Genomic DNA, 17,928 nt, shown 5'->3' with positions numbered 1-17,928 from the left:
ACTCGACCATTGCAACTTTAACTTCTGCGATGCATGCAAGGCCCTCCCCCACCCTCCTTTTGGCAAATCCGACCTTGACTCCATCTGGTTGGTCCTATAGGCAGAAACTAAAACAGGAAGCGCCCATGCTTAAGTCTAACCAACGCTGGTCTGACCAATCGGATTACACGCTTCAAAGTTGCTTCGAACATGTGGACTGGGATATGTTCTGGGTAGCCTCAGACAATAACATTGACTTATACGCTGACTTGGTGAGTGAGTTTATAAGGAAGTGTATAGGAGATATTGTACCTACTGTGACTATTAAAACCTTCCCTAATCAGAAACAGTGGATTGATGGTAGCATTCGGGCAAAACTGAAAGCACGTACCACTGCATTTAATCATGGCATGGCGACTAGAAACATGGCCGAATACAAACAGCGTAGTTATTCCCTCCATAAGGCAATCAAACAAGCAAAGCGTCAGTATAGAGACAAAGTGGAGTTGCAAATCAAAGGCTCAAACATGAGACGTATGTGGCAGGGTCTACAGACCATCTCGGATTACAAAAAGAAAACCAGCCCCGTCGCGGACATCAACGTCTTGCTTCCAGATAAATTAAACAACTTCTTTGCGCGCTTTGAGGACAATACAGTGCCACCGACGCGGCCCGCTACCAAAGACTGTGGGCTCTCCTTCTCAATGGCAGACGTGAGTAAAACATTTAAACATGTTAACCCTCGCAAGGCTGCTGTCCCCAAATGCTTCAAGATGGCCACCATTGTTCCTGTTCCCAAGAAAGCTAAGGTAATTGAACCTAATGACTATCGCCCTGTAGCACTCACTTCTGTCATCATGAAGTGCTTTGAGAGACTAGTCTAGGATCATATCATCTCCACACTACCTGTCACCCTAGACCCACTGCAATTTGCTTACCGCCCCAATGGGTCCACAGACGATGCAATGATCATCACACTGCACACTGCCCTATCCCATCTGGACAAGAGGAATACCTATGTAAGAATGCTGTTCATTGACTACAGCTCAGCATTCAACACCCTAGTACTCTCCAAACTCATCATTAAGCTTGAGACCCTGGGTCTCGACCCCGCCCTGTGCTACTGGGTCCTGGACTTCCTGACGGTACGTCCCCATGTGGTGAAGGTAGCAAACAACATCTCCACTCTGCTGATCCACAACACTGAGGCCCCACAAGGGTGCGTTCTCTCTGTTCACCCACGACTGTGTGGTCATGCACGCCTCCAACTCAATCATCAAGTTTGCGGACGACACTACAGTGGTAGGCTTGATCACCAACAACGACGAGAAAGCCTACAGGGAGGAGGTGAGGGCCCTCGGAGTGCGGTGTCAGGAAAATAACCTCTCACGCAAAAATGTGGCTTGTCATCGAAAACTCTAACTAACTTTTACAGCTGTACAATTGAGAGCATCCTGTCGGGCTGCATCACTGCCTGGTACGGCAACTGCACCGCCCAAAACCGCAGGACTCTCCAGAGGGTGGTGCGGTCTGCACAACACATCACCTGGGGCAAACTACCTGCCCTCCAGGACACCTACAACACCCAATGTCACAGGAAGGCAAAAAATATCATCAAGGGCAATAACCACCCGAGCCACTGCCTGTTCACCCTGCTTCCATCCAGAAGAGGAGGTCGGTACAGGTGCATCAAAGCTGGGACAGAGCGATTGAAGAACAGCTTCTATCTCAAGGCCATCAGATTGTTAAACAGCCACCACAAGCACAGAGAGGTGGCTGCCTACCTACAGACTTGATATCATTGGCCACTTTAATAAATGAAACACTAGTCACTTAATAATGCCACTTTAAGAATGTTTACACATCTCACATTATTCATCTCATATGTATATACTGAATACTGTATCTTTCACTATCTATTGCATCTCAGTCGCTCTGTCACTGCTCATCCATATATTTTATATGTATATATTCTTATCCCATTCCTTTACTAGATTAGGTTTTGTTGTGGAATTGTTAGATATTACCTGTTAGATACTGCTGCAATGTCGGATCTAGAAGCATAAGCATTTCGCTACTCTCGCAGCAACATCTGATTATCATATGTATGTGACCAATAACATTGTATTTAGTATAGATTGCAGTAATGTGTCCTACAATTCCACTAAGTAAACATGCAGAAAGGAAACAGAATGAAAATGTAAAAATATTTTGAATTAAACAGGTTCATTGGCTTAATCCAATCAAATGACTAATTAATACAGTAGGCACAGTATAATTCCCTGAGAGGTGTTCTGTTGTAGGCAAGCTGCTTTCTTGTTCTGAAGTTGAAGCTGGGATCAAGGTCTAAAAAACGAAGAGTTGTCAGGCAATATCCGGGGTTCCATTGGAATGTGAAACTGTAGCTCTATCCTGAACAGAGTTTGGTTTCTCTCTGAATAATCTTGAGGTAAAGAAAGGGCCTCTTGAGTTTCCCAACGAAAGTGGTGCTGTGAATAACAGTGCTTTGAGTTGTTTTGTGGTGCTTTGTGAATCTGATGTGCTGTGTCACACTCAAGCTGTATTTAGGATGTCAGATGAGCAACCAGGAGGCACTTAACACTGTGCAATTACATCACATAAACAGTAATTATTCTCTATTTAAACTTTGCATCGGGTATAATTATCATTCTCTTTGCACTTTTTTTTCATTCAGTTTAGGCTAGTTGCTATCTGTGATGGGTAGTCAAGTGTTTTATTTTTGGCAGTCATGCAACTGTGCAAAGTAACATTATCAATCTGGTTACCGGAAAGACAACAGATAGCTTGCAATACCTTTTCTGTAATACAGCTCTCCATAATATACAACATTTGATCATTTTGTATATTTTTGATATATTTATGCAGGGCTCATCTGTAAAAGAGACCCTAGTCTCAGTATGACTTCCCTGTCAAAATAAAGGTTGAATATGTCGTGTTCATGCTCTATTTCTGTCATCACAGACATGCTCCATAGCCACTGATGTTCTTCTCTAATCCACCTGAGTAGGAGTGGATAGAAGTCCACTCCAATCCCAATGACCACAGTCACCCCTGAGAGAAGGACAGACAAGTGGGAAACCTGCCCAGATGCAGCCCAGATGCTTAATAGCCCACTATTATTGTATGTGGAGCGTATGTCTCCTGCTGGGCAATAACAAGTGCTGTCCCTCGGATAGCTCCCCCCTCCCATATTCTCTGGTCCATCTTCCCTGATCTTGAATGGAACTCCAGCTGTCTAGGAATCTGGAGAAGTGCCTTGTTTTGATATACGCTGCTGGATCCTCCACATTTGTCTCTCTCCCTGGAACGAATCAATCCTGACGCCTCGCTGCGGCCGCACCTGCTGCTCTCACATTATACAGTAATGCACAGACTGCATAAACAGACTCAACGTAGGCTGGGAACAACTATGGGAATGGCTACCCAGTGTTGAGGAGTGAGGACAGACGGAAGACAAACTGTGTTCTGTCCTCACCGAGAGAGAGAGAGAAAGGGTGTCATTTCCTGAGCGAAGGACTCAGATGCTGCCAAATGATAGGGAGTTTATGAGACTCCTGGGCCTCGGCTGTAACAGTGCTCTGTAAATCCTCCCAGGCTGCCATTTTGACATGACAGGGTTCTGGGTTCCATCACTGGCTCCTCTTTTCACACATGCTGTGTGTGATTACACCCTGTAAAGGCATGGCAGGCTGGGCCCAGGGCACTAGGAGGTGAAGCGTTAGAGGTGATCTGAGGCCAGGCTCAAGAGGGGTTACCCTGAGGTTGAATGTGGTGGTGTCTGTACAACGTGGCAGTATGGTTCAGAAGTTGAACATTCTTTTTTCCCCATTTTTTCTATTTTACTCTCTCTCAGTATGATCTCTCTTCTCTCTCAGGAGCTAGAGTTTTGTAAGTTAGGTAAATGGATACTGCTGATATTCAGCTTCCTATTGTTTTATTGTCATATAGCAAAATGTCTTAATAGTACATGTATGAACTATGAATGGCGGCAGCTTGTTCAATGCTGCCGTGAGTGTCGCAAGCTAAAATTGGAACACACCAGGGTTGATACAGTACAAGAAGATAAGGCCATGAGGGCATGCAGAGGAAACTTTACACCATGGATGATGGAGGACCACCCAATTTAATTACATTACCTGGGCAGTATCAGTGACACACACCCACACCTACAGTGCACACACATACAACATTACTATTCTCACACAGTCACATCAGTGGGGCATTTTTACACCGCCGCTTGTCTACATGGTGCAACATAAATTAACAAGGCAACAGTAAACATGTCATCCCCCACGAATGATGCAGCGCCCAAACTTATGTTGCGTCGATTAATGAAAGAGAAGGAGAGCGAGAATGAGAATGAGAGAGAGAGTGTATGAGAGAGAGAGAAAGAGAGAGAGAGAGAGAGAGAGAGAGAGAGAGAGAGAGAGAGAAAAAACATGGAAAATATAATGGGTCAGGCTTATAGGTCCTTGTGGTAAAAACTTGTTGCTCATGAGGAGATACATATATGTACGACATGTCATGACTGTAGTTAAAATGGGACAGGAGATATGTTTGTTCAATGTCTGGAATTTCAGTTGATTACTACAGCTCCCGCCCTGGGCCAATCAGTGTAATTTTGTAAATGCTGGATCACTATGGCAAGATGCATCATTCAACCAAGTTTCGTGAAAATCGGGCCAGTTGGTGCTTGAGATGTTGCCTGTGACTAACTAACGTGTGCACGTACGAATGTATGGAGACAGATCCATAGTCCCCCCCTCGATTTCATTGTGGGGGACAGTTACTGAAAGATTATCCATGTGCCACATTGATGAATGTATTGTCTTTTGAGTGGGCTCTACCTCTCCTACATACTGTATAGGAGTCATGACTGGGGAGGATGAGGAATATTTACTCTTTATGGCTCTCTAAAGCTGTCTCGTTAGAGTTATGAAGTGATAAAAGGATGCTGGCAGAGAGGAGATGAGTGGAATATTTCTCCATGATAACAGTGCCAGTTGTGTTTGCTTTTTGAAATAGAAATGTAACATTTGCAGTTAGTAGTTTCTGAAATTGCGGTCTTTTATTGTAACTATGAAGCACATTTCCTCTGCAACAATGATGAATCGCTAAGATTGCTTTGGTTTAATGGAATCAAAAATGCCCAATCTCTTTTTTCCGACAACTTAGTGTAGACATCTCTCTCATTATTAATGAGGTTTGAACACAGAATAAAAATGTTATGACAGTACAACACTTCCCATAAATATGAATGGAATTTGTTTAAAATGTTCTTTGCACAATGTTGTAGATTCATCTTTAGAAATGAGTATGCTGGTTGCTATTAGATTGCATCTGGTATTTTCAATATCCACTGTTATGAAAACATCAATCACCTTGAAATTGTGAATAGCAGAAAGTTAGGTTGGAATTTTGTTTACATGTTTTACTTGTGTCATGATAAAATAAAAGTTCAGAATGAATTTTAGTCATATAACATTGTCTGTTTATGCATGTCAGCAGGTGACACATCAGCAATTATTCTGTTTGATTCACTGTCACTCACACCCTCCTGTTGTGAACTAACAATGCCTCTTGTTAACACGGTGCCACAATGACAAGAGAGCTGTTTTCTATGCAGGATTCAGGTTCAGGCTAGGCCTACTCTGGCTTTTATATGCAAGCCAATTTGCCATCTAAAGCTCTGTGTCTCATTATCAAGCAGACAGGAGGCCTAGTGGTCTGGTCAAAAAGCTCCCCATAATATTTTTATTTCATAGATGTTATAAAGAGTTTGTATTAGCTGTTATTCCTGCTAATTGAAGAGGTGAATTGTTATTTTTGTTGTTGTTGCTGTCAAACAGAGCTCTTCTTCATTGGGGTTTATTGGCAAGCTTTCTTCACCTTCCTTGAGATGACAAACAGATCTCTCAAGAACATATTTTCATCTAAAAAACACATTCCAACCCGAAACAAGGCATTAACAGACCTAGACTTGTCTTTCACTAAAATGTTAGACATTTTTGTATAATTGTTTGGACTGCATTCTCTACAACTTCATTTGACACACCTTCACCTTCATAGCCTACTAAACTTCCGTTTGCCTCCATCTTCCACTGTCGTCAATCGAGCCGTTAAACAGAGGTGCATTCAGGAGCGCCAAACATCCTGTGGTTTTGGGTAATGCAATGTTGCCAATTCCCAAGGAGGCTATTTTATTGCTTTAGGCATGGGTCTGCACTTATTATTGAATTGTGTATTGATGGTAATTATATGTTTGTATTACCTGATTGTGTTTATGTGCATTTCATGCCTTTATTTCATGACATTGATATTTGATGGTTGTAAAATACAAAGTGAGGCCTTGATGAAAGTGTATTTAAATTCTTGTCATTCCTGTCAGGACCAGACATAGAACAGGTTTATGGGTGAATGGCAGGAACCGTGTTGGTTTCAAGTTTTAATGTCACATGCACAAGTACAGTGAAATTCATTTCTTGCAAACTCAAAACCAAACAATGCAATAATCAATAACAATGTATTACAAGAAAATATTAAAATAATAATAAATATAAAGAACACAATAAGTAAGAAAGCATACTATTTACAGGGTCAGATCCAATACGATATTTACAATGAGTAGGGATACTGGAGGTATGGAGGTAGATACACCACATGATCAAAAGTATGTGGACACCTACTCGTTGAACATATCATTCCAAAATCATGGGTATTAATAGGGAGTTGGTCCCCCCTTTGCTAGGCCTGGCTTGCAGTCGGCATTTCCAATTCATCCCAAAGGAGTTTGATGGGGTTGAGGTCAGGGCTCTGTGCAGGCCAGTCAAGTTCTTCCACACCGATCTCGACAAACCATTTCTGTATGGACCTTGTTTTGTGCACGGGGGAAATGTCATGCTGAAACAGGAAAGGGCCTTCCCCAAACTGTTGCCACAAAGTTGGAAGAATTGTCTAGAATGTCATTGTATGCTGTAGCGTTAAGATTTCCCTCCACTGGAACTAAGGGGCCTAGCCCTCCACCAAACTCTACAGTTGGCAGTATGCATTTCGTTAGGTTACCCATTTCATGAAGCTCCCAACTAACAGATCTTGTGCTGATGTTGCTTCAAGAGGCAGTTTGTAACTCGATAGTGAGTGTTGCAACAGAGGACAGATGATTTTTACATGCTACGCGCTTCAACACTCGGCGGTCCCCTTCTGTGTGCATGTGTGGCCTACCACTTCGCAGCTGAGTCGTTGTTGCTCATAGACGTTTCCACTTCACAATAACAGCACTTACAGTTGACCGGGGCAGCTCTAGTAGGACAGAAATTTGACAGTGCCACGTTGAAAGTCCCAGAGCTCTTCAGTACGGGCCATTCTACTGCCAATGTTTGTCTATGGATTTTTGCATGGTGTTGATGATGGTGTTGGAGTCGTGGGTAGTCATTGTGTCATTAAGCCTAAGAGTTCTTGGGGACAGGAATGATGGTGTTCATCTTAAAACATGTGAGGATAACAGACTGGGACAAGGACCGTTTGAAAATGACTGTGAATATGCTCTGAGAACGTGCCATGCAGTACTGTCGGGCCCCGCAGCCTTGTGGGTGTTGACCTGATTAAAGATCTTTTTCACGTCAGAGAGCAAGATCACCCAATCCTCTGGGTCGGTGACGGCCCTCACACCTGGCACGATGTTGTTGTTATCAAAGCTTGCATAAAATGTATAATTCATTGAGTTTGTCCGGTCCAGAGGAATCATTGGGCAGATCACAGTTGGATCGTCCTTTGTAATCTGTAATGGACTGTAGCCCCTGCCACATGCGGAGGGCGTCGGAGCCTATATAGTAGGATTCGACCTTATTCCTTTATTGTCCTTTTGCTCGTTTGATTACTCTGAGGAGGTCATATAGAGACTTCTTGTACTTATTCCTGTCCTCGGATGTAGCCTCAGGTTTGTCTACGATAGCTCTGTGTTTGGTGGCCCTGTCCTTTAGTTTAGCTCCAACCTCTGTGTTATTTCAGGGCTTTTGATTGGGGAAGCAGCGAACCCACACCGAGGGTACAACGTCGCTGATAAATGTTCTAATGAAGCCGGTGACGGAGGTGGTTAGCTCGTCAAATGTTATTTGCGTTCCAATCAGCGCTAGCAAAGCAGTCCTGTAGCACAATCTCTGATTCTTATATCTTAACGGAGCGAGTCATGGGTACATCCTGTTTGAGTTTCTGCTTGTAAATAGGAAGAAATTAGCCCAGATTTCCCCCCCAAACACACTCCCTTTTCCCGGGACATATAATGTCAAGAAATCAATTATAAGAAATTATTTCTATGAACAGCGTGACATGAAATGGAACTGTTAAATGATATGCAATGTCTAAATCTGTCTTCTTAGGCCTGCTCCGCTATCTGCATGCTGAATAACACTCAGGGTGCATTATCGTGGCTTACCGTATTTACTTACACAAAGTCGCCATAAATTCGAAGCGCACGCATTGTTTATGCTAAAACTGCAGATGCGTCACTGAAAGGTAGTTAACGCGGTAATTAAAATGGCTGCTACTGTTGGGCCAACCTGCTTCCAACCCACTGGGAACACCACGTCATTTCAATGTGGATAATTGGGTAATATTTGGTTGAGACGCTGATCAAAGAGATTACCACTTGTATTCACCCATTCAAAAAGACAGGCAAAAGTTAGTTGAATATGCTTTCAACCATTCTAAAAGCACAACCAAATTCCAATGGAAAAACAATGACAGAGTTTTGGGCTTAGCATTCACCTAAATGTCTTTCACCACCCTTTCAGCCATTTAATAGCACAGCAATGTTCAAATGGGAATACAGTGTCAGCTATTTTGTTAATTTATGTGTTATCACTGTCCTAATAGCAGAACCAAATGACCTGGGTTGCAGTTGAAATTCCATTAAAAGTACGTGGCGCAAGAGATCAAAGCCGTTCTCCGTTCGAGATTCTGCGCAGATTTTTATATCAATTGTGAAGATTTCTGGAGACCTGCGATGACCTATGCATGCTATCTTGAACAAGCAAGCTTTATATCATTACATAAGAAGACATTAATATTTACAGTAACCTCCAAATGTGGCCATGGATGTCTCACACATTTTAAGGTTGAATGTTACATTAGTTTGCAAGATAAACTTTACTTTAGGATATTTACTGTACTACAAAGGTAATATTGAATTGTGTTTAGTTGACAATGCAACCAAATATCAACATATCAACATTTAAAGGAGATGTATCTACTGCTTGGACAGTTCCGTCTGAGCCATTGACTTAAATTAAAAGTCTGGCTTTGATTCCAGTTGGTTTACAAATGAGTTAATAATTTATATGTTGTATACAACCAGAAATATAAATCAAATAATAGGACTAAATCAAATCAAACATTTAATCAACTTTAAATTAACTTTGATTTGATTGATCTTATTCTTTCACTTCGATTTTTGGTTGAGATGCGAATCAACTATTTAACTTGATTTAACATTTATTTAACTATTTAATTAATGTATAGATACACTGGATATCAGTAAATATCAGTATATATATAATTGGAGATCAAATCCAATGTATTTTCCACCTCGAGTCCATGTCACAATACGTTGAGACAACGTTGATTCAACCACTTTGTGCCCAGTGGGAAATAATAATCACTTGGACATATCACAACTGGTGGGAGGATGTGCCGAGAAAGAGAAGAGCAGATTAGCCGACAAGTTCCAGGCCATGGTGAGGAAAGACATCTGTTTCTCACTAACCATAAATGAGTACACCTCCAGCCAGAAGAAAACGATTGATGAATATAAATATACATACCTTCCAAGAGTACTGGTCCCCGGAGATGGTTAAACTCCCAGGTAGCCTGCCTGGTCAAAGGGTGAAGGAGATGTTGGTTGCGCAATTGGCCTCATACAACCTCACAATGCAAGACCACATTGTGTGCAACACTACAGATGGTGCATCAGTTAAGGTGAAGTATGGGAAACTTGTCGTTCCAGAGCTACAGCTGTGCTACTGTGACAGACTGTAATATACTGCCCTCAAGCTCAACCCCTGGCCCCAAGTAACAGTGATGATAAGAATGATGCTGATTATGAAGAGGAAGATGGGGAGTGTAAGGAACATACGAGCTCAGAGGGGAGCTGCCCAGCACAGTGGAGAAAGTTAGGAGGATTGCGCGTCACTTTCGCAAATAAGGGGGTTAGCGATGACAAGCTACAGGGGAACGTGAAGGAAGAAATCGAGAAAAGAGCCAAAAAAATTAAACTGGATTGCCGGAACAGTCCGGCAGATATGGCAGATATGGTGGAGATGTATGTGAGTTGGCACAGGGCTGTGAACAAGCCCTGACCGACGCACAACTGAAGCTGTTGATCGAACTCTGTACTTGCCTTAAACTGGTGAAGATGGGTGTGGAGTCACTGTGCCAGATGGACTGCACCATCATCAAAGGTGCCATCGAGGCCAGGTTCGTGGAGAGGAAGCAGAAGAACTTAATGTCCTTCTTTAGGTATGCTGACATACTATTTCTCTTTTATTATAAGGTATGCCTATTAGGCTAATGAAATAAATGAAATTGTCTTTTATGTTTTTTTGCAAAATGGGTTAAGCTACGTGGCTGTTTTTGAAACATTTTGTTAATTTATCTTTTCATTTTCATACCCATAGGTACTGTACCTCCTGAATCCCGGAGCGCTGAGGCGAGGGAGAGAACAAAAAACGAAAACAATTTGCTGAAGATCTTGTCTAAGGAATTCTCCCTGCTCGAAGCAAACCATCAACAGGTCAAAATACATCCAGCTCCTGTTTGAGAGAATCGCTACAACCCAAGTCACCTCTGTGGAGGCCGTGAGAATTAAGGCTCAAGTTATTCTACATTTGTTTGTTTTTATTTGTGGTCTTGAGAATCAGTCAGCTACAGTTACATTTAATTTGATTACGTTGTGTAGCCAGAAGGCTTATGTTAAATGTATTTTATGCTATTGTGATGTGGTTCTCTTGGCGGTGGAGGTTTCAGTGAGGAGGCAGCAAGATGGTGACTGTGCAATGCCCAAGGTGAGATGTTTATTTACAGTGAAGTAGGGAAATAAGTCATAGCAAAACAATAAACAAGACAATGGACAGACCGGAACATAGACAAGATACCTCTCTCATCGTTGTATCTGTAAAGACCTGCAGTGTCACTTTTAGTTTCTGGTCCAAGCTACGAGATCGACCGCCCAAGTTCAAATACAGTATACCCTGCCAGATGATTCTGCAGGCCCTATTAAGGAAAGACTTAGTCCTCCTCTACTCTCAGCTAAGATGATTCATTTTACATAAGGGAAGTATTGTACAGAAGTTATTAAGCAGATGGTGGCCTGTGAAATGTCAAAAGTAGGCTGCATTTAGCTATAGGTACAGAAAGCTACTCTGAAAATATAGTTGACCAAGCTACCAATTACTTCACACAGGAAGAAGTTAACCTACACTAGAGCTACCCTTAAGAAAGTTACTTTGAAAAGTAGTTCACTACATTCACACTACTTTTTGAAAAATTATCATATCTAAATCTGAAATGACATAGACTACAAATTGTAAGTCAGATGTTAATTTATCCTATTAAACCAAAACAATGTTTTAGGTGAGAATTACACAGGTCTGATACTGAAAAAAAAGGAAAATATTGCTTACTTCACCAGTAATTTAATTTAGCAAAAAAAATAGCGTGTAATTCCAATAGTTAGCTACACTGCTACATGGCAAAGAAGAAATTAACTACTGAAAACACTACCAAGATTTGAATTTGGTTAAACTACCACCAAGCTACTGCAAAACGTTGTTAAATTACTAGTAACATAACATGTAGTTCACTACTCCCCAATACTGTTACAGGTATAACTGCACAGATTCATGTGACTTCAGCAAAGAATATATTCACATGCATTTAAGACAATAACTACTATTTATGTTAATAGCCAATTGTTCAAAACGCGTCTTTCTTTCAGTTGGTTTCCTTGTACTTTGCTGGTTCTGACAAAGCAGAGGAAGAAAGGGCCACACTATCCTCCCATCATTCCAGCACCTTTCATCCGCAGGGCCTGACTTTTTTGTTGTTGTTGATCTGTGGTACAGATAGCATTGAGAGAAGCATTCAATTGAAATGCAAAAGAAATGCAATTTCCTGAAGCTAAAAAAGTCCCTTCAATAATGTGAAGCAGTGTCTTGGAGATGCCTTATTGTTAAGGCAAGCATTTCGTGCCTAATCCTCGTTCTAATGCTTCTTCTGTCAAGCAATTACAATGGCTGTTGAGTACAAAGGGAAAGACTTCCCTGCGTCACGCACAGCGATCCGCTCTGAAGACAGCGAATGTTCAATCCGAGTGCCTGGCCCACACCACTCAGATCAAAGCCCCGATAGGTCGCTGGCACATTCTGCAAAATATTTGCTTGATAAAAGCTGGCAGATTTGCCATATAACAACATAATAAGAAAAATACCCACATAAGGAAGTGGTAAGACCCTCTCTTCCAGCTCGGACTCCTCTGGATGCAAAAGGCAATATCGTAACATGATGAAGTAGGTCATGAAAATGGAAGACAGATGTGATATATTTCCTTGAGTCCTGGACACAGGGAATCCACGACTTAATGTTTAATGCCATGATAAAAATGTGCATTTATTGATCTAGAAGCAGGAAATCAGATCGCATGAGATGTGCTCCTCGGTGATGGAAGTTCAGACCTTTTTTATTTGAAAGTTTAAAGTTTCGTTGTGGTCCTCTTGCATGGCTAGAATTGAAGGCTAACATATTGGTATGCATACAAAAGGTCCCGTTTGGCAGCAGCGAACAGTCAATTTATTCTTAAAAATGTCAAAAGAGAATCAGTACCTGTTGAGCACTCATAGTAAGTGGCTTATACTGTATTTACTCTTATTGGCTATTGACCATAACATCCTTATGTCATTACCGAATGCAATCTGTCATCCTCTGTCCTCAACTTGTAATGCTTTGCTAATAATCCCTGGATTAATAATGGAGTTATCAGTGGTACATAAACACCTGTTGTAACGATTCTCGTCGTAGGTGGAAGAAGGAGAGGACCAAAGCGCAGCGGGGTTAGTGTTCATCTTATTTAATAATAATCAAAACTGAACAACAAATACACAAACGAAACAGTTCTGTCTGGTGCAGACACACAAAGACTGAAAATAACCACCCACAAAACACAATAGAAAACAGGCTAACTAAATATGGTTCTCAATCAGGGACAATGATTGACAGCTGCCTCTGATTGAGAACCATATCAGGCCAAACACAGAAGTAGAAAATCATAGAAAAACTAACATAGACAACCCACCCAACTCACGCCCTGACCATACTAAAACAAAAGACATAACAAAGGAACTAAGGTCAGAACGTGACACCTGTAGTGTAGTTAGGTAGGTTATGATGACATATTATGATGTGGAGATATTGTGTGTGAATACCTTTTTCATGTGTGCCTGTTCCTCTCATCTCAGAACTATTACCTCGCTTTTTGGCAGCGAGGAAATGGATTAACATGGTTGAATTCATTTTGAGCATTAGCTACAATAGAACTGGCATAGCGCAGCGTAGGCTTCCACTCCAACTGCAGTCACCACACATGCACATAATGTATTTTAACTGCCTGTGCATTTATAGAATGGTGTCGAAGTCAACCAGATCATATGGTTAGCATCGCAAAGGGGCAGGAACAACCATGCTTGTTAAACCAAATGGTAAGAAATAAGAGCACTTCATTGAGTTGGTGCGTGCTTCCACGGCCCAGCTATCTGACATGTTTGATCATGATTTGCCACGATAAGAGAAGCACACCTGTGTTGGTAGAATATGATCCAAAATGGAATGGACAATGGCAATGGGCTTCGCACATCACATTCTGAATCAATAAGGAACCCTGGACACCATGGGGTGGTCACATCATGGGAGCGGACCAGATGCACATATGTGGGAAACATCACAAGGGTTACTGGGTAGGGCCTTCTGCTTGTCAGGTCCGAGGTATGGGGAGGGGGAGGAGCGGGCGAGACATGCAGGCCAGATGTAGACACCGTGTTACCCTTCCCTTCCATATGGGAATATTTACATCCCCTTTGTGTTGTACATAGATGAAAGCAGGAGGTCCATTTGAGTAGATTTTATGACACATTTTCAGCAAATTTGCAGCGGAACTTTAAATGCCTTGTAAAACCCGTTCCATAGTCTGCAAGACCACCCCATTAAGTCTGATACCCTTTGTGAATGAGGCAAATATGAGTATGGACTGTATATACTGTATCAGTAGTAGAAGTAGAAGGAAGTCATGGGAAATGTGTTTCTGAGACTAAGTATTACATGCTAAAGTAAATGTAAAATAAACTCTTCAAAACGACCCCCCCCAAAACACTCAGGCAGATGATGAAAGCAGAACACCATTATTTTATTGTGGAAAAAAAGAAACATTGGGAAAGTCTATTCTGGCACGTTTTTTTTTTATATTACAAAAAAGCAAAGGCTACAAATCTTGATAATTTATACAAATACAACTTTCCAAAAAATATAACTTTAGAAACTCTGAGTGCTCTGTGAGCATGAGTCTGCAATACAACCCACCACTTGAAATCCCTGAGCAGAGACACAGAATGAAACACTTATTTCCATCTTCAGACACACACTCTCGTTTGTTCATCAACACTTTATACACAAGACAAATTAGCACAACTTGTGATGGGGGATGGTGGTGTTGGGGAGAAGGTGTGAGGGTAGAATACTTCATGGTGATAACCGAGCTCAACACTTCATTATATCAGACAGATAGACATGGTGATCATAGCAAAATACACCACAGTGTTGATGCAGTCGAGACAAACACAACCGTTACGACAGTAAGAACCAGTAGAGCTATCGAGCTCCAGCCGGACAGACAGACTGCCGTGCTGTGCTTTCAAAAGACTGACAGACAGACATGAGAACAGAGTACAGAGTGGAACAGGGCTCATACATGCATAATGTTCAAAAAGAACAAGGCAACTATCATACTACTAACTCCATAAAGCACTGGATATGACCTCTGAGGACGGGGTCACTGTGTAGGGAAGTGGACAGCACAAGAAAATGCAATGTTTAAATACTTTTGGCGTTTTGCTAGTCATTTCAATTATCATGAACTTTGTTTTCTTTGTGTCAAGTGCAATATTTGAGCGAAATTAAGATACTTCTGTTCGAAATTTGGAGTCAAATGGTTGTATTTTTTCAGCCAGAATCGCAAGGAAAAGTCTTCTAGACAAACGTGTACAGGTATATCACATTTCATAAAGTGAAATGGATCAATACTTATCTTATCTTACTTATCTTATCTTCAACATACACTTGGAAATGTAACACAGTGCCAGCTGGTTTATATGCCAAGATTACACAAAGAAATAACTTACAAATATTCAACCGCCTGGTGGCTGTGGGCTTCTTTACAATAAACATAAATGTCATAGCGGGACAAAATAAAGTTTCTTCCAAGTTGGAGATACAGTTAATAAACGGTGGTAAAAATGTTTTTATGACAACAACCGAGTAGATGTAAATTACACAGAATATATACAATATTGACATTTAAGACTGAAAAGAGTGAGAGAACATGATGTTTTGATGCTAGGAACAATTATTCATATCATATATTCATACTGAACTTGCTGGGTGGGCACTGACCTTCCCTTGCAAGTCAGACTATTGTCTATTATACTGTATGTAGGTTTTTACTGTATATATTCAAATCCATATATACATACAAGTAAAAGAAAAGGAACATTTTCAAACAAAGCAATATTGCATTAAAAGATTCCCTCAGACAAACTATGGCTGTGCATTGTTATGTAATGGAGTGCATCGGTTTGACGGCTACTTGGTTATAAGATTTCAGACATCAACGATGACTTCCAACTGTCCTCTTATCATGTCTTGTATTGCCAAGGGAGGGGAAGCCTTCAGTTCTCTGCTGCTGTCCAAACCTCCAACTAGCATGTCAGCTGATGGGGGGGGGGGGGGGGGGGGGGCTAATGTTAGTACCATGGGAAGGTAATTTGCCATTTCCTTTCAAAACACATTAGCTACCTTCCTCAAAGTAAATTATCCAAGGAGACATGAGTAGCCTACACCAGAGCCATATATTCATCTTAATATATGGCTCTGACCTACACAGGAGCCATGTTATGTCACTCTATGAAACAACAAGCCTAGAGAAGCAATTTGAAATTCACTGCTACATTTACATGGAATAGTTTTGCTCCTTCAGATAGTAAGGCATAATAGAGTTAGCAAATAATGACAGAAACTCCAGCTCAAATTCATTTCATCTTTCCTTCAAACTATCTTACTGGTATTTTATTTCACAACTAACACTGTGTCTTTTGGCAAATTATATTCTATGGATTCATATGTTTCAGGGTGGGAAACCCTGAGGGCACATGTTCCATTTATACTGTATCTGTTTTCTCTTGTGGAGGTGTTATTTATAAGACGATATCGATCAGTGGGTTACTTTTTTGAATCACTCAACGATGCTCAACAATCTGCTATATCTCTTTGCAGGAGCTGTAGGTCTCAATGTCCAACAACATGTTAAATCAGTGAAATCTCATAAACAATCGCAATGAATGATTCGTCAGTCCTGGCCACCACTAGTTGTGTTCAATTTGAGAATGTATTGTTAAAGCTGTTATCTCCTATATCATGCCATGAGTTTCACTGATGTGCACAGAAGCCAATGAACACAACTTTCGTTAGACCAGAAACTTATATTCCACGGTGAGAAAAAAACGTAACTTCTACTGCAGTGTTCCTGCTTCGGAGGGCAGCGCCTTGGGACTCTGCCCTAGCACAAACATTGTCCTACATGATCCTATAAGCATCTATAACTAATTCAATTCCTAATTAATCACAAGACTTCAAGTATGAACCTATGGCCCACTTCAAATTAAGTGCTCTGGTAGAGATTCACAGACCCTGGGAGAGCACACATTTTGGACAAAGTTCCAGGAAGACATTATTCAAAGGTAGTGCTTCTCACAACGGACAGCCTCCCAGGGAAGATACTCCTGGCCTGAGGAGTAGTGAAGAGTCACAAGGAGCGTTCTGCAGTCTTGTGCCTTTTTCTGCTGTCCTCCTCCATCCTCACTACCCCAGTTTCTCCTCCAAGGGAGCAGCGGGCCACTTCTTCCCCAGGCCTGCTGCACAGATGGCTGACTGGCTGGTGAGTTAACTCACGGCCCCATTGTCCTCAGGCCCTGTTTCTCCATTATGTTCCACAGTTTACGCAGATTAGACTGGGTGATGGTGTCGTCTGGCTTCAGCTGCAACGCTCGCAGGTAGTTGGTCTCCGCCTCCTGCAGCTTCCCGTTGAGATGGAGAATGGCCCCCAGGTTCATCAGGGCTGCTGGATACTGGAACACAAGAGCAGGACAGAACAGTTCAGTCATTCTCAGAAGCACGTCTCACAGAAGGCTACACTGCTAAAAAAGTACGGTGCCTTTTGGTTCTTTACAGCACCATTTCATCTAGCAGTATAGCAAAATCATTGGTTAGACATCACTCTGAATGGTCTCTTCAGTAATAGCAGACACTGTAACAGTCAGAGATGGATATGCAAGAGAATGAATGGAGAGTGGAGTAGAGTGTCGAGAGCAGAGTCAGGCCTAGTGAGACAGTAGCAGAAGAGGCAGGAGAGTAACTGTCTAATACAGTACCACTCAGTCAGAGTGCCAGAGCTGTTAGCACATTAAAACACTTATGTCCTCTGGTTAGACTGAGGAATAAATTGCAAAGCACAGCTAGAACATTACGTCATCCCGAGGCTGAGAACCATAAAAAGAATAATACAAAAATAAAATTAGACAAGTTATGTCATTATCTACACTGAACAAAAACATAAAC

General features: G+C 41.6%; 1 protein-coding gene across 2 annotated transcripts in view; it reads right to left on the bottom strand.

Moving 5' to 3' along the window:
• Positions 1-14,425: 14,425 nt before the first annotated feature.
• Positions 14,426-17,928, bottom strand: part of LOC110523285 (protein O-mannosyl-transferase TMTC2) — a 174,819-nt gene continuing 171,316 nt past the window's right edge. For both annotated transcript variants that reach the window (XM_021601864.3, XM_090231738.1), the window contains one exon: positions 14,426-17,438. In XM_021601864.3, coding sequence (XP_021457539.1) covers positions 17,259-17,438 — 180 coding nt within the window. In that variant the 3' untranslated portion in view covers positions 14,426-17,258. The remainder of the gene's footprint in view (positions 17,439-17,928) is intronic.

The sequence above is a fragment of the Oncorhynchus mykiss genome, chromosome 1 (genome assembly GCF_057628025.1).
Source record: "Oncorhynchus mykiss isolate SJ-2025 chromosome 1, ASM5762802v1, whole genome shotgun sequence".
Classification (NCBI taxonomy): Eukaryota; Metazoa; Chordata; class Actinopteri; order Salmoniformes; family Salmonidae; genus Oncorhynchus; species Oncorhynchus mykiss.
This window is presented reverse-complemented; position numbering and strand designations above follow the sequence as displayed.